Source organism: Pyrgilauda ruficollis, unplaced genomic scaffold (assembly GCF_017590135.1).
Source record: "Pyrgilauda ruficollis isolate IOZ18807 unplaced genomic scaffold, ASM1759013v1 scaffold117, whole genome shotgun sequence".
In the NCBI taxonomy this organism is placed as follows: Eukaryota; Metazoa; Chordata; class Aves; order Passeriformes; family Passeridae; genus Pyrgilauda; species Pyrgilauda ruficollis.
Window position 1 is genome coordinate 1,284,436 of NW_024509988.1, and position 17,480 is coordinate 1,301,915.

Below are 17,480 nucleotides of genomic sequence, written 5' to 3' on the forward strand. Positions count from 1 at the left end.
GGGGGACACCCCAGCGCTGTCACGGGCTGAGGTTGTGGTCAATGCATTAAAGCTGCTGCTGTGGGTGGTTGTTGTTGTTGTTTTAATGGTTTCACTGGGTGATGCTGGGCCGGGCCTGGCAGGCCCTAATGAAGGAGATTGATGGCTTAATCGCCTGCAGCCATTACGGGGTAATTGAATGGTTGTGTACATATGATCCCATCGTCAATGCCGATGTGGCTGCAAGAGAAGTGCCTGGAGCTGGGGGGACACACAGAGCCCCCCTGCACCCTGAGGGATGCAGCGTGGGGGGAGCAGAGCCCCCGGCCTCGGGACCCCCATCCATCACCACGGTCCTGGCCGTGCTGGTGCTCCTGGAGGGCTCCAGGTTCATCCAGTGGCACCAGGTCCCCCCATCTCCATCCAGCTCGGCTCCCACACAGGCCACTGTGACCAGGTGCTTTAATGACGCTTTTAATTAACAAGCCCCACCTACAGGAATGAACAGCAGTGTGGGAGTGGAGCTGGGAGCATGAGGGTCCAGTACAGATGGCAGCCCCAAACTGGGGTCACCCCTGACCCCCCTCCCTGCGGGAATCCCCGAGGAGCAAACCCAGCAGAGCCCCAGGCCGGTCCCTGCGCCGAGGTGTGAGTCAAACTACTCATTTTGTGTGTGACAGCCAGGTGTTTTACAGTATTTGCTACCTGTGATCATCCATCAAGACAATCGATAGCGTTCCTGCGGAGCTTTATTAATGATCTTGTCACCGGGCTGGTGCGGGGTGCCCGGGCTTGTCGAGAATGATAGATCATTAAGAGCTTTTGCTGCTATTTATTCTCCAGTGACCTTGTCTCTCTCCATTGTTGCTTGCTTAAGAGTTATGAATGCGAGACATGATAATTTGATATTGATCTATTTGGTAAGTTAAGAAATTTACTGCATCGTTGATGTTTTAACAAAGGATCGGCTCGGGCCCTCCCTGGTGCTGGGCTGCACACGTGTGCGTGTCCCTGTGCCCGCCAGGTGGGACAGTGAGAGCTGCCTCGGGAGCTCTGCGTGCCCCCCGTGTCCTCACCTCAAGTCCTTTTGAGCCTGAAGTACAGAAATGCAGGAGATGCCACTGTGGGCAGGGTGTAGGCATGGACAGAGCGGGGCTGTGGCCAGACCCCTGTGCAGGTGGGCTGGAGAAAGCCTGTCCCCATCCACATCCCCTTTTTTCAGCCCCTCCCTGCCTGCTCTGCCCAGCACCATGTGCCTGCCATGGTTCCCTCCATGTCCTCCCAGATTTTTGGGGCTCTAGTGACCCTAACAAAGGAATCCCTGTAATTACTGGTGCTCCTTGTTCCTCCTGCCCTCCCTGGTGCTTCCAGAGCCCCATCAGCTGCTGGGAAAGCTGGAGCTGCCTCAGCACTCAGGACCAGAGCAGATGGACGCGCTGGTTGGGGGCTGCTGTCCCCCTCTGGCATCACTGACCCCCTGGGGCTGGCAGCTCACGTGTGGAGTCAAACAGGACAAACTTCCATGAGAAAGGTGGGACTGATTGATCAACAGTGCCCTGGGATCACTTGGTGGTGGCAGATAATACAGTCAGTATTTATGTGTGATTTTGAATTTATTCTTTATTTCTGCTGGGAAATCATTCCCTGTGAGGATGGAGAGGTCCTGGCACAGGTGCCCAGAGCAGCTGTGGCTACCCATCTCTGGCAGCATCCAAGGCCAGGTTGGATGGGGCTTGGAGCACCCTGGGCTAGTGGAAGGTGTCCCTGCCCACAGCAGGGTGTGCCACTGGATGGACTTTAAGGTCCTTTCCAATCCAAACCATTCTGTGATTCTGTGATTCCTGCAAAGGGCTCCCCACAAGGACACCCTAACTCTGCAGCTCTGGCTCAGCTCAGCCAGGAGGGACAAATCCACTGGATGGACTTTTAAGGTCCTTTCCAATCCAAACCGTTCTATGATTCTGTGATTCCTGCACAGGGCTCCCCACAAGGACACCCTAACTCTGCAGCTCTGGCTCAGCTCAGCCAGGAGGGACAAATCCTACTTTTATTGGGCATTATGCAAAGGGCTCCCCACAAGGACACCCTAACTCTGCAGCTCTGGCTCAGCTCAGCCAGGAGGGACAAATCCTACTTTTATTGGGCATTATTCAAGGACGAGGCTGCAGTGAGCGCAGAGCTGCCAGGGATGATCCCTTGGCTCCTCCTCAGGGGCAGAACGGCCGTGGATCAGGGCCAAGCCCCCCCAGGGGGCACTAGGCTGGGTAAAAACGCTTCAGAAGCTCCTTCTTGTTGACTTTGCCCATCTGGTTGCGCGGGATCTCCTCCACCACGATCAGCTCCGTCGGGATGGCATAGGGAGCCATGGTGTCCCTGCAACACCACACTGAGCTGTCACAGCTGGGCAGGACCGGCTGAGCCTTCCCGGGAGCACCCACGGCCCAACCAGCCCCACCTGGGACCCCCTCCCACACCCCAGGAGCCCATTTAAGCTCAGCCCCCCGGAGATGTGCTGGGATGTTTGCTCCTGCAGGGAGCAGTGACTGTCCCCAGGGCAGGGACAGCACTCAGCGGTGCTGGGACCCCTGTGCCAGCCCCCGAGGGGCCGCAGGTGAGTGGCCTCCCGGGGGTGTGTGTGTGACTGGTGGGCGATGGCAGCCCCGGGCTCCATCCCGTGCGCTCCGCGGGGCTCTCCTGCCTTCTGCCGCCCGTGTGTCACCGAGCCGGGGCCGTGCCCGGCTCCGGCAGCGCCTGGCACCGACTCTAATGCGAGATGCCAAGTCTGCCGAGCCCCCCGAGCCCCGGCCGGCCTCCTCCCCCCGCCGCCACCAGCAGCCGGCCATATGGAGCAGCCAGCTCGGGATGGCGCCTGTCGCCGGGAAGCACCGGGGAAGGCGAAAGCCGCAAAATGAATCACTCTGAAGAGGGACATGTGTCTCCTGCCAGGGAGGGCGAGAACAGGAGCCCAGTGAGCCTAAGTGACATGAAAAATAAAGGGGAGAGACAGGGCGAGAGGGAGAGGCGGGCGGGGGCGCAGCCGGACCCTGCGGGAGCTGCGTCCAAGGACACGAGAGCCACGTCCCTGTCACACAGCTGGGGACAGCGACGGGAGAGACGTGCAGGGAACACTCTGGGAGGGGGGCAGGCAGGGGAGTACGGGGGGGGCTGGGCAGAGCCCTCTGCCTGGCACCAGGGACCCCCAGAACAGCCTGGGGGAGGAAGGGATCTCCTGGCTGGGTCACCAATGTCCCCAGCAGGAGATTCAGGGATGAGCAGCCACCTCGGGCACAGCGAGCATCTCTCCTGTGAGGAAGAGCTGAGAGTTTGGCTTGTTCAGCTGGGAAAAGAGGAGACTTTTTATGAGAAATTTTTATAGGGCCTGAAGTGCTTGGACAAGGGGGAATGGCTTCAAACTGCCCAAGGGCAGGGATGGATGGGATATTGGGAAGGAATTCTTTCCTGGGAGTGTGAAGAGGCCCTGGCACAGGTGCCCAGAGCAGCTGTGGCTGCCCCTGGATCCCTGGCAGTGCCCAAGGCCAGGCTGGACAGGGCTTGGGGCACCTGGGACAGTGGGAGGTGTCCCTGCCATGGCAGGGGGGGCACTGGATGAGCTTTAAGATCCCTTCCCACCTAAACCATTCCATGGCTCTGTGATCCTACCCGTGTCCCCGCTGAGGACACTGCTGGCTTTGAGCCTGCTCTCCCTGTGTCCCCTCCCTGGGGTTTTACCTGGCCCAGTCCTTGAGGTCCCTGACGGAGAGCATCTCCCCCCGGCGCAGCCTCACCACGGCGCTGACCCGCTGGCCCCACACCGCGTCCGGGGGCCCGATCACCGCCACGTCTGCAGGGACAGCAGCCACCCCTCAGCCCCCCGAGCGGCTCCTGGGGCCCAGCTGGGCACAGCAGGGCTCAGGTGTGAGGAGGGAAAAGCCACGGGATGTCAGCACGGGGTAACACCGTGGAGTTGTGTGCTGACTCAAGGACAGAGAAAAGGCAGGAAGCTCCGTGGTTTGAGAAGCTGGAGTCAAGGGGGAGGAAGATGATGTACAGAGTGGTGTGCAGCTGGGGGCACCGCTTCTGACCCCTTGCACAGGGTCATGCACGAGGGCAAGGCAGATTTAATTGCAGCCTCATTCCCAAAATCAGACAGGAGCTGCTGCTGACTCAGCTCCAGCCCGGGGAGAGCAGGAACTGTGGGGTTTAAACATCCCCTTGTGGGAGGGAGCTGCAGGCACCTGCTGAGGCAGGGCTGTCCCCAGAGCAGTGTCCCCACGCCCTGTCCCCTCTGGGCAGGGAGCAGGGGCCAGCACAGACCTGTGATGTGGGGGTGTGCCAGGAGCTGACGCTCCACCTCCAGCGCGCTGACTTTGAACCCCCCGTTCTTGATGATGTCCACGGAGGTGCGGCCCTTGATCCAGTACACTCCATCCTTGTATGCTGCTGTGTCTCCTGGAAAACAAACAGCTCCATCAGAGGCTGCTCCCCTGACCCCCCTCTGCCTCTCCTGGCACGTGGATGTGGCGCTCTGCTGGCGCTGCAAGGGGGAATGGCTCCCACTGCTGCAAGGCAGGGTGACATGGATATTGGGAGGAAATCCTGCCCTGGGAGGGTGCTGAGGCCCTGGCACAGGGTGCCCAGAGCAGCTGTGGCTGCCCCTGGATCCCTGGCAGTGCCCAAGGCCAGGTTGGACAGGGCTGGGAGCAGCCTGGCATAGTGGAAGGGGGAATGAGATGAGCTTTAAGGTCCTTCCAAGCAAAACCATTCTGTGATTCCACAAAAGAAAAAAAAAAGAAAGGTGGGGAATGACATTGGGAAAATGAGCCTGTCCTGAGCAAGATGTTTGGTCCAACCTGTCCTTCCCACAGGTGTGATCCATGTCAGCCCAGCCCAGGCAGCACAGGATGTGCCAGCAGTGATGGTTTTCACACCCCAATTCCAGCTCACCTCTGGCACCGCAGTGCAGCAAAGGCCCAGAGAATTTGCTGTCAGGGCAAGGAAACATCAGAATCAGTCCTGAAAATCCAGGCTGCTCCCCACAAGAGCTGTGTCCCTGCTCAGCTGGCACCTGCCAAAATCCTGAGCAGCTCAGCTCAGCCAGGGAATGATTAATTGTTCCTGTATTTGCTTGCCCCTTGGCACTCTGTGGATGCTGAAGGCTGTCTGGAATATTCTGAAGTTGGGGAAAGTTGGAAACTGGGGCTCTCTGGGTGTTTGGCTGCTTGGAGTGGGGAGGAAGCCGTGGCTGCTGTGGTGAAGTGCCTTCTGCACCCCAACCCTGTGGTGTGTGACTGACACACGCTGGGACAGGGGACATTAATTAAACGGTGGCACTGGGAGAGCCAGGAGCAGGAGCTGCTTATTCACACAGAGAAGATGGGGAGAGGAGAGGGAATTCAGCCCTGGTTCAGTGGCACACAGTTCCCATGTCATTCTTTGGGATGTCAGCACAGGAAACCAGCCATTTGCTCTCCCTCTGCCCCGATGGGGTGAATGATCCCTGCCAGTTCTGCTCCCCACAAACGCCAGCGCTGCTTCCCACACGGATCCCTCCGTTCCACTGGCAGCACGGCACAGGGAGGGGACATGTCACGTTATTGTTGTGACTGCTGTGAGCTCCTGGGACCAGCTCTGTAATTCCCCCCGTCCCTTCCTTTCCATCTCCTCTCCAGCACCAGGCCTGGCTGTCACTTGCCACGCTGACAGCCCGCAGTGCTCCCGGGGATGCCATCCACCGAGGACAGCCCCGTTACCCTCTGCCCTGCACCATCTGCTTCCAGCCCAGCACATCAGGCAGCCTGTGCAGTGGCACATCCAGCATTCCCTGCTTCCCAAGCCAGTGGGGAATTCCCAGATCCATTAAAAGGATGCTGAATTTGCTCAACGACTGTCCCAAGCAGTGCTGAGCGTCACTTCCAAAGTGGTGCTGCCCTGAGAGCCACAGCAAGGACTGTGCCTGTCCTCCCGGGGTCACAGGTGAGTCCTTGCCCCATGAGCCCACCAGTGCCTGTCCTCCTGGGGTCACAGGTGAGTCCTTGCCCCATGAGCCCACCAGCCCTCGTGGGCAGCTGCCAGTGCTGTGCCCATCCATCCCAGCTGCTCCATCCAGCGGGATGCAGCTCAGAACCACAACCAGCATTCCCCGTGCTCAGCCAGCTGCACCAGAAAGGGAATTTTGGCTGCTGTCTCTGACACCCCATGTCCTCTGCCCACCTGGGCCATGGCACCCAGCTCCTGTCACCACACAAAGCCGTGGCAGCAGCACCTCGGGCACGTGGCCGACGCCGGGGCCGTGGGATTGTTGCCTCCCTGACAGCAGCCGTCACTGCTACCTTTGGATTTGTTTCAAGATGCTCAGTGGGCATCTGTTCTGTGAAATGTTAAAGGCTCTGCTGAGCTGCATATTGAGCAGGCTCTGCGCCGGCGGGGGCTGCCCTTTGCTGGAGTTACAGGCGGTTGTAGATATATTTATCCAGTTAAAAACATGGAATTAGGGAAAGGTTTGGGTTGGAAGGACCTTAAAACTCATCTTGTTCCAGCCCTGTCGTGGGCAGGGACACCTTCCACTGGCCCAGACTGCTCCAAGCCCTGCCCAGCCTGGCCTGGGACACTTCCAGGGATCCAGGGGCAGTGACAGCTGCTCTGGATAACCTGCTCCCAGCCCTCACCGCCCTCCCAGCGGGATGCAGAAGGACACATGGGCAAAGAGACCAGCATTTCCCAACTCAAACTGTGGAGACTTCTGCCATGAGGTTCCTCATGTTGCAAAATCCTCACTGCAAACACAAAAGGGCCCTTGGGACTCTGCTGTAGTTTGAGCACCTCCTTCACTGAGTGCTGGGACCTCGTGGCTGCTGGAGCTGCTTCCCAGGATGTGGAGAACAAGAGCCCCTTTGCTCCTCAAGCTGAGCTGCAGGATCAAATCTTCACCTGTGTCAACACCCTCACCCACAGGGCAGTTTGTTCCTGGCAAACACAGCACAATTCCCACATCAAAGGTACAACCAACTATTGACCCAGGGAACGCTTTGGCTCGAGAAATGAAACACTGAGTGGCTTAGAGAGCTCTAAGACAGCTGAAGTATGCACAAAAAGTGACTTTTTAGGTAAATCAGGTGACTTCAGCCTGGTGTAGATAGAGGGTCAGGAACATTCTAGGACCTGCTGGACACACACATAGTGTTGGTCTCACACTGGGGCTCTGTGAGTCCAGGATTTCAACCCTGCCCACAGGTGATGAGGAGAGGTCAGCATCCTGGAGGAGCCCACCCCAGGCACACCATCCCTGCTCTGGGGGGACAGATGTCACTCGGGAGCCCGGGAGGCTGTTTGGTAACAGGTGTCACCAGCTTGGTGGCAGTGACAGCGCGGCTGCCACGTGCGAGCCGGGAGCAGGCGGTGCCAGGCTGATCCGAAACTGTCACACGGCACTCCCGGCTCCTGGCAGCTGCTCCCCACCCCACGGACTGTGCACCCACTCCTTCGTGCTCACAGCTCCGGAGGGGACCTGGCAGGTGCTTCCCAGGACATTTCAAGTGTGTTACCAGAGCCCAGGAGAGTGAAAATTCTGTTCGGGCAGAGGAGTTGGTGTTGCCCTTTGAGTGTGGTGCAAAGAAAAGTATGCTCTTGGAAGGGGAAGATCAGTGAAATCTTTCTGTCCTGGCACAGCTGATCTGAGAACAGGGACGTTTTTGACTTGGCTGTGTCCTGGGTGTTGCTCCCATCCGAGGATGGGCACTGCCAGGTTGGAAAGCAAAGCCCCACAGCCCAGTGCCACCAGCAGAGCCTGCTCCACAGCATCATTCCCGGGGGATTTGGCTCTTTGCAGCTGTGATGTCCCCCTGTGCCTGTCACAGCTCCAGCAGACCAAGTGCTGCACAGCAGAAAATACCAAGAACCAGCAAATGTCCCTTTTGAAAGGCAAATGATTCTGCTGATGATTTCAGCCTCCTGCTCTGGAGGCAGTTAATCTCCAGCCAGGAGCTCCAGGGGCCGGAGCGGCGCCGGGGATGCTGGGGGGCTCTTCCCTGCCAGCAGCAGGATGTGCTTGGAGCACTTTCAAATATTAATTAGACCTTTTTGCTCTTAATGAATCACTCCTGATTTTTGCAAACTCTTGGCTTTCAAATGCTGCATGCAGAGCCCAGCCCAGAGAGGGGACAGAGAGCAGGAATGTCTCACAGACACTCCTCCAGGTGACACCGACCTGCAGGGACACTGAAGAGCTCCTCTGGGGACGGCCACACGTGCCACCCATGGGCAGCCAGCAGAGCTCCTTCAAGACCACACAGTGCACCTTGCTCCTTTGGGAGCCTTTATGGTTTTTTCTTCCAAACTCCAGGAGGAATTCCCTGCTGTCAGCTGCTCTCCTGCCATGAGGATCCCTCATTTCCAGAGGGAAGAGCTGGCACAGAGCACCCACCCGCCCTCCTGCATTCCTCTGGAATTGCTGCTCTCACCAAGTGAGCGTGTGAGGGGGGGAGCAGCAAGCTCCCAGCTGGAAAACCCCGGGAAGCTTGCAGGAAGGCAGTGGGAATAATCAGTCTTTGCCCTTCTCTGGTGCCTTTCAGCAGAGAATCTCCAAGCACACTGATCCAGAGGTTACTCAGGCAGAAAGGGAACAGCTGGCAGGACAGGGATGAGGATGTGGCCTCACACACCAGGAGCAGCGGGCAGGAGGTTCTGGGTCTTTGCTGTACTCTGGCATTAACTCCTACCTGCCTCCCACTTCCCTGGAATTGTTGTTGATGCTGCTGGTCCATCAGGCTGAGGCAGAGCTCACCCTCTGGCAGACACACCTTGCTGATTAGGATTATGATTTATTTTCCAGGTAGGATTGGTCCAACAGCCCAGGCAGGTGGTGAAGAGCCTGAGCCCTGATGCTGATCCTCACCTCTGGGAGAGCAGAGCCAAATCTGGGAGCTCAAACCCCCTTTGCCAGGTGAGGATTTTGCAGGAGCAAGTCTCCAACGCCAGCACCCCCAGTGGATGGGGACACACAGGGGCTCAGCCAGGGCTTGTGGTGGTCCCCCTGACTACTCAGAGGCAGCTGTGGGGCCCCACCTGGCAGGAAGGTCCTCCTCCATCCTCCTCCTTTCTGCACAGTTTTCCTGCCTGCAGATCAGCTCCAGCAGCAGAGCATGGGAATGCTCCTTCACAGGCTTTGGAATCCCCCTGCAGCCACAAGCTCCATGTGCCTGTCACATTTCTCACGTGCTTTCAAGTTTCCCTGCTCTTTCCAGGGCAGTTTAGTGTCTCACCACTCTCCTAAACCCATGGGAAGGATTTTTTTGCAGGTAACACTGACACAGTGGGGCTGGGAAGCCGCTGACTGTGGCACAGCAGTGACATTCCTGTGGTCACTCTGCCTCTCTTCCCAACCCTTTGGGCACAAGCTCCCAATCCCAGTGCAAAAAGAAATGGTTTGTTCCCATTCCCAGAGGCTCTTGTGCTGGAGAAAGGCCACGTGGGGTGGATAAATGATTATAAGGCAAGTGCTAAAGGCTTTTTATAGGAATTAGATAATCCTTCCCTCTGTGGCCGGGCCGTGGGATGGGCAGCCAAGCGCTGCCTCTCCGTCACACACATCCACCTTTCCCTCCCCCCACGCCAGGAAAACTGCATGCACAGATCCCCCATCTGCTCACATACATCACACACTTCACTCCAGTTTATTAGCTGGAATAAATCATAAATATTTCATTGTATATCAGCGGCGCTCGACTCCGGGAAGGTGCAATCCATCACCCCGCCGCTCCCCGCGACCTGCCGCCGTGCAAGAAGCTTTCCAGGCTATTAAACAAGATTGATACAGTGTGCCAGCCTGGCCTGGGGCATTTATTTATGGAGCACTGGGAGAGGGAGGGCATGGGCTGCACGGGCAGCCCAGCCACAAACCCTGCAGCAGCAAGAGGCAGAGCCCTCCTCCAAGAGTGCCATGGGAATGCTGCTGGCATTTGGAGAATCATGGAATTATTTCGCTTAAAAAAGGCCCTTAAGACTGTCTACTCCACCTGTTCCCCAGCACTAACCCGTGTCCCCAAGTGTCACATCCTCGTGGTTTTAAATCCCTGCAGGGATGGAGACTGCACTGCTGCCCTGGGCAGCCCTTCCCACGAGGAAAGCTTCCCTAATACCTGAGGCTGTCAGGTGTCAGGGAAAGCTGTTTACTCTTGTCCTGTTGCTTGCTCCCTAGGAGAAGAGATGGGAGAAGACACCGTGGCAAAGTGGGACTCAGCTGAAGCAACATCCTGCCTCCAACAGGGGCCTTCCAGATTGTCCCCAGCTCAGGAATTCCTCCTCATCCTCCAAGTGAGACCTCTCTCCAAGCCACATCTCCCTGCAGGACCAGCAGCACGCTCACTGTGAGTCACTCTCTGCTGGAATCCTGGCTCAGGTGTGATCCCAGCACCTGAGAGATGCTGGGGAAGGTGCAGCTCTCAGAGATCCAGAGCCTCTCTGGCACTGCTGGGATTGATGGGAGCCCTCCCTGCTCCTGCAGGGATCGAGGCTGCCTCGGCAGCGCTGATGTATGTGCACAGATCTCTTTAATGAAATGCTAAATGATAGGCTAAATAACTGAGCACCTTTAGCTTGATTTATTGCGTGGAAGTGAGGAATGTGTGTCCCTGCTGTCAGCCATCTTGGCTGCCAACAGAGGTCACGAGCACTAATTGTAGCTAATTAACATTAATTAGACTTGGGAAAGACTGGGTCTCCTCTCCCCAGTCATCTCCATCCACCCCAGCCCTTCAGCACTCCCATTCCCTGGAAGCAGGCTGCTTTCCCAGCAGCTCCTGTTAATCCCAACACAGCTGAAATCATCAGCTCCTGCTTTCCCCCACCTTTCCCACCCTGCCCAGACCACGGGGTGAGACCTGCCAGGCTCCAGAGTCCAACTCACTGCTCCCTTTGGAGCGTGTCACAACCTCAGAGTGGATACCTGAGTCCATCTACCCTCACCAGGTCACCTGGACCAGCAAATGCCTTCCCTGGGCTCACAGGGAAGAGCCCTGGGGCTGCTCTGAGCTCCCTCTGCAGAGCACGGTGGGTTTGGACAGCCCACGATGGTTAATAAAGCATCAAAGGCTCCTGAGGGGGAGAGTTTGAAACTTCCTCAAAAAAACCACATGTCTATTAATTCCACAGCAATTATTCATGAGGAAACGCTCTCCCCAGCAGCTCCCAGGGCTCCCTGGGTGCAGGACAAAGCCTTTGCTGGTGTCCCTGCCCTGCCCAGCAGAGCCAGGGCACCGGGAGAAGGGCGGGCACTGCGCTCCTGGGTCCAGCTGCTATCCTGGCACGGGCAGCCCTGGCTGGCAGCACAGCTCCAGTCTGCTGCCAAGATCCTCCAGCAGGGCCTGGGAGGAGAGAGGCTCAGCAGCTGCAGCCCCAGAGCTGTCCCTGAGGTGGGAACAGGCAGGTGAGCTCAGCGTGGAGCTGCTGCTCTCCAGGCAGGTCCCACCTGCACTCCACAGTGCAAGGAGGTGGAGATGCTGGAGAGAGTCCAGAGGAGACCATGGGGCTGCTCCTGGCTGGAGCCAGGCTGGGAGAGCTGGGGGTGCTCACCTGGAGAGGAGAAGGCTCCACGGAGAGCTCAGAGCCCTGCCAGGGCCTGAAGGGGCTCCAGGAGAGCTGGAGAGGGACTGGGGACAAGGGATGGAGGGACAGACGAGGAAATGGCTTTAAACTGAAAGGGGGCAGGCTTAGCTGGGATACCAGGGAGAAATCCTTCCCTGGCAGGGTGGGCAGGCCCTGGCACAGGTACCCAGAGCAGCTGTGGTTGCCCCTGGATCTCTGGAAATGTCCAAGACCAGGCTGGACAGGGCTTGGAGCAGCCTGGGACAGTGGAAGGGGTCCCTGCCTGAGGGTGCTGGCACTGCCCAGGCTCCCCGGGGAATGGGCACAGCCCCAAAGCTGCCAGAGCTCCAGGAGTTTGGACAACACACTCAAGCACAGGCTGGGATTGTTGGGGCGTCTGTGCAGGGCCAGGATTTGTACTTTGATGATCTCAATGCATCCCTTCCAGCTGAGGATATTCCATGATTGATCTGGGAAAGGCATTGGGTCATCTTCAGGCTGCCTGCTCCCAGGAGAAAGGGGTTAAACAATGGACTCCCCACTCTCAAAACTTCTCCAGAGACTCCTGGAGCAGCCAGCATGAGGAAAAAAGAAAACCATAAATAAAATAATAATAATAATAATAAAAAAGCAAGGCCCAGCCTGAAATTAATTCCTGTCATGCTCTCTAACAGGGAACTTTGTATTCCAGAGGCAGCAGCACTGAGCCTGCTGTCAGCGCCACGCTGGGAGAAAGGGCAAAACCCTGCTGAGATGAAAGAATGGGAAGCACTGGAACAGCCTCCCCTGGCATTTACACCTGGAAAAAAAATAAATCACTCAAGGGCATCTCACAAAGAGCTGTGCTAATAAGGCTCTCCTCCCCACGCTGGGTGGCTGCGTGGGACATGGAGCAGTGCCAGGAGTGCTGGCAGCAGCTCGGGGACCTGGGAGGGGAAAGGAGCAGGTAAGACAAGCCTGACCAAGCCTGAGCTGAGCTCTGCCCACCCTGCTTCCAGCCAGGGCACAGAAGGACTTGGGCACCTGCCTTGAGTGCAGCTACCCCTTGTCTCAGCTGATCTAGCAGAGATTCCTTCCCCTCACACATGTATTTTCCAAAGGCTCCTCACATTTACTGCACCTCTCAGCAGGGTGAGAAGTCAGGGTGATGCCCACTGACCCTCCTGGCTTGTCTGCACACCCTATTTCCTTCACCACCCACGTTCCCCCTCCACAACCCCATCCTGGCTCCTGTGAGTGGGCTCATTCCACCACACAGACCTTCCCCTGCTCCCAAGAGGATTCTTCTCCTTCTCTGAGCACAGGGAAGGAGGCAGGGCAGTGTTTAGGTGTCACTGTCCCACTGCACTGTGTCTGCACTCAGGATCCCCCTGGGGCAGGGAAAGCACCATCCACTGCATCCCTTCTCCAGCCCATCCCTCTCCCATCCCTTCTCCAACCCATCCCTCTCAGATCCCTTCTCCAACCCATCCCTCTCAGATCCCTTCTCCAACCCATCCCTTCTCCAACCCATCCCTTCTCCAACCCATCCCTTCTCCAACCCATCCCTTCTCCAACCCATCCCTCTCCCATCCCTTCTTCAACCCACCCCTCTCCCATCCCTTCTCCAACCCATCCCTCTCCTATCCCTCTCAGATCCTTTCTCCAACCCATCCCTTTCCCATCCCCTGCAAGCCAGACCTCCCAACACATCCCCCTGGGCAGCAGGTTTGGCTACCAGATACAAAGAGCCATGTCTGTCCTATTGTTCTGGGGCCTCAGGGGCTGCTGCAGATGGTCCCTGCTCCAGCCTGGCCCTGGGCACCCTCACACAGCCTGTGCCAGCCAAGTCCTGGGCACCCAGCCAGGAGAGGACAGCACCAAATGGAAAGTCAGCCTTGGCAAGGCCTGGCAGAGCCTCAGATCCTGCCTGTCCTGGCAGCAGAGGTGCTGCTCCTAATTTTTATCTCATTTCTTCAGCCCAGCATGACCAGGAGCCTCTCCAAGCCCTCAGAACTGAAGGACAAGAGCAGATGAACACTCCCCAGGCTGCACGTCCTGCTCCAATGGAAAGCAGTGGATAAACCAGGCAAACCTGGAAGGTTTCTGCCAACCAGGCAGCCAAGAGTTTGGAGGCTCAGTCCTCACTAGCAGGAACTCATGGGTGACTGATATGACACAAACAGGCTGAGCAGGGACCCCCCCACTCCTCCAGCCTGAATTACTGCAGATGGGTTTGCCCAGAGGATCAGCCAGAAAAGAAAATGGGTGAGTAAAAATGAAAAACACTTTTTTTTTTTTTTCACATTAGCATTTAAATATTTATGGAAATCCCTGCAGACAACGAGACGAAACAGAAAACTCCAAGAGTAATAAATAAGTCAATGCTCCAAGGTGTGGCTGCATGTGGCTGGTGGAGCTTTGGAGTGTGGTAACAAAAAATAATAATGGTAATAATAAAAATATTAGAGCAGATCCCTCTGCTCCCTGCAGCCACCGAGGGACAATCAAACCTTAGCAAAAGGCAGAATCACCTCTTCTTTTCCATGCAGTGACTGGGGCCTGGCCTTGGACATTTCCAGGGATCCAGGGGCAGCCACAGCTGCTCTGGGCAGCCTGTGCCAGGGCCTGCCCACGCTGCCAGGAAGGATTCCTTCCTAAATCCCTGAAATGGCATGGAATTGAATAGGATGGGATGGGAAGAATGATTGCCAGCAGTCAGGAGCTGGTTCCAGGCTCTCCCTCCAGGCTGTGAGAGCAGCACTGCTGCAGCAGAGCTCCAGGGGTAAGAGCAGACACAGAACAAAAGGGAAGAGCCTGGATTTTGGAGCTGCAGGTGCCTGCTGTTCCCACAGACTCTCAGCTGGGGAGCAATTGCTCCATGCCTTTGGAAAGGAGCCTCGGTGCAGCAGAGGTTCTCAAAGAAGGAAAGGATTGGCATCCAAGATGTTTGATACGACGAGAGCAGAGCTTTAGAGAGTAAACAAATTCTGTGCCAAAAGCTGCTCTCATTTACAGCTACAAAAATCCCAAGTCACTCTGAACTGCTGAAAACATCAGTTTCACCAGCAGTCAGGGAAATAAAATCACAGAATCAGGGAATCACAGAATGTTTTGGGTTGGAAGGGACCTTAAAGCTCATCTTGTTCCACCTCACCCATGTCCTGGTGACCCCAAGGCTTCCAGCAGTCAGGCAAACCTGGAAATACTGAATCCTCAAGAAGAAGAAATAAATACTCAAGCAAGGAAGCAAAAAAGGGAATTCTCTTTCCAAAGTGCTCTGAGTGTGTGTGTGGAAGGAACCTCTGGGGGTGATAAAGGCTGATATACCGGAAAATATTCCATTTTTATGTTTTTAATTTTAGAAACACTTCTTAAATTAGGGCTGGGTGAAAAGGGGAGCCCAGCACGGGGCTGGCTTCTGCTCCTGCCCCTTCCTACAGCAGCGTGTGTGGGGTCCACGTGGCATTTTTGGGGTGTCCTTCCATGGCATTTGTGGGAAGGTGGGCCCCAAAGGCAGCAGCTGAGCTCTGCCATCCTGCCCCACCCGAGGCTGAGCCCTGCCAGGCTCCACAAGCAGCTCCTCCAGGCAGGAGCCCCCGCTCCATCCGCTGGGATCACACCGGTAACTCACATAATTTCAGCACATTACAATTAAGGAATCATTTCTTTAAAAATAGAATTTGCATTAGCTGGATTTGTGAGTAGGAAAGCCACTGCAAACAAACAGAAAACCTGCAGATTAAGATGCTAATTAGATGCATTTCTATTTATAATCTGCCTTGATCAGCCTCAAGCATTTTCTCTTTCAGGTGTCTGTGCTCCACCCACGGATGTGAGCAATTCCCCTGGCAGGGAAACACCTGCTGCTCCCTGGGGACAGCCAAGCACTGGGAAAAGCCTGTGCCAGAGGGACGGGGCTGCATCCTGCTCCTTCTCCTTAGGCACAGCCCCAGAGCAGGGAAGAGCTGTGCCTGGCCAAGGATGACCTGCCCAGGGCCTTTCCTACAAACAGCACATTCCTCTGTGCTGGGAAACTGCAGGAGGCTTTGCCTTTCCCACCAGAAGGGGTGGAAATCACAGAATCATGGAATTAGCTGGGAAAGATCTTTAAGATCATCAAGTCCAACCATCAGCCCTGCACCACCACCACGGTCAGCCCTGACCATGTCCCCAAGTGTCACATCCATGTTTTTTCAACACTTTCAGGGATGGGGACTCCACCACTGCGCTTTCCATGAAGGAATTTTCCCCCATCTCCACCCTAAACCTTCTCTAAGGCCATTTTATCTCGTCCTGTCCCTTGTTTCCCCCCCTGGCTGTCCCGTTCCCAGCTCCCTCAGCCCCTCCTCGTGGTGATGGGGATTGGACTTGATGGCCTTGAAAGGTCCTTCCCTCACCCAGACTATTCCATGATTCTGTGGAATCTGCATCAGACAGGGCTGGAATGGCAAGGATCTGCAGCTGGTGTCAGTTGTGGACTGGAGAGCTCAGTCTGAAAATGACAGAGACACATCAGGGGGTCACTGAAACCAGTCAGAGTCACTGGGATCATTCCCTGCACTGGGACTCATGGCTGTAGCAAGAGCATGTTCCATTTTTGGAGCAAGCTGGGAATTCAGTGCTGAGTGGGATGTTCCCAGCTAAGCCAGGGCTTGTCCTTGGTGCTTGGATTTGTAATCACAGTGGAAAAACAACTTTTTGTTGTTGCATTTTTTGTTTGTTTGTTTTGTTTTGCTTTCCCTGGAGCTTCCTCCTTCACTGCAGAACATCCAGAAGGAACAAAGAAACACCAGGTCCACTCTGTTCTCCCTCCAAAGCCTGAACAACAGGATATGAGAAGTGTTTTGGGCCATAGGATTTATTACTAATGGGGTTCAGGGGCATTTGTGACCTGGGCAAAAGGATCCAACAAAAATTCACTGATAAACCAAGATTTAACAATGTGAAAAACAGCTCCAAGGTTGCGGGGTTTTTTTAAATGCAGCTCAAAGAAAGAAATTTAAAAGATATGAGTCATCATTCTGCAATGTGCATCAAACAAGTTAAATAACTCTTACTTTCTTAACGACATATTAATCAAAGTGCATTGATTCTTGAATCAGATTCTACTCCCAACAAGCTCTCTATCTTCTCCATCCTGATGCATGCATTAAGAGAGTTTTATTCTGACAGATACAATATAGCAATCAATAAAATCTTATTATATGGAGCAGGGATACATGGATTTGTTGCAGGATTTATGCACTACTTTCAAACCCGGTGCTATTTCATGTCTCAGCCTTAACCTGTAATTGAAAATAAATCTCCCTGAATACACCAGATTCTAATTTTCTGGATCTATGGGCAAATGTGACTGGAAGCTGCCCTTCCCTCGGGGAGCAGGCTGCTCTTGGGCCGTGTGCCTGCCCGGGGAGCACGGCTGGATTGGCAGATTCCTCTGGAGAAACCCCTGGCCAGGCAGGGAGATGTGGGCAAGGGGCAGTGCTGGGCACCATGGGGGGCACCCACCACGCCCCCAAACCCTCCTCGTGCTTCCAAAGGCACTTACTGCCTCCTGGGCAGGGATAACACAGCCTGGCAGTGCCAGGGCCTGGCCAGTGTGGGCATGGCAAGGCTGGGGGGGCTGGATGTATGGGGGGATGGATGATGGATGGATGGATGGATGCATGGATGGACATCAGGATGACCACAGAATCTGCTGTTTCTCTGCTGCTTCCCTCTAGTTCCCAAGGTTTGATTTTGCTCACAGGATCATGGAATGGTTGGGGTTGGAAGGGACCTTAAATGGTCCCTTTAATTTTAATGGTCCCTTAAATTTTGCTCACAGGATCATGGAACTGTTTGGGTTGGAAGGGACCACCCCCTGCCATGGGCAGGGACACCTTTCACTGTCCCAGGTTGCTCCAAAACCTTGCCTTGGACACTTCCAGGGATCCAGGGGC

The 17,480-nt window shown here is 55.7% G+C and overlaps 1 protein-coding gene across 2 annotated transcripts in view; it reads right to left on the reverse strand.

Moving 5' to 3' along the window:
• Positions 1-2,045: 2,045 nt before the first annotated feature.
• ACSF3 (acyl-CoA synthetase family member 3) overlaps positions 2,046-17,480 on the reverse strand; it is a 51,110-nt gene continuing 35,675 nt past the window's right edge. For both annotated transcript variants that reach the window (XM_041484142.1, XM_041484150.1), the window contains 3 exons: positions 4,294-4,428; positions 3,709-3,820; positions 2,046-2,352 (listed from right to left, as the gene is read on the reverse strand). In XM_041484142.1, the coding sequence (XP_041340076.1) occupies positions 2,235-2,352; positions 3,709-3,820; positions 4,294-4,428 (365 nt within the window). In that variant the 3' untranslated portion in view covers positions 2,046-2,234. The remainder of the gene's footprint in view (positions 2,353-3,708; positions 3,821-4,293; positions 4,429-17,480) is intronic.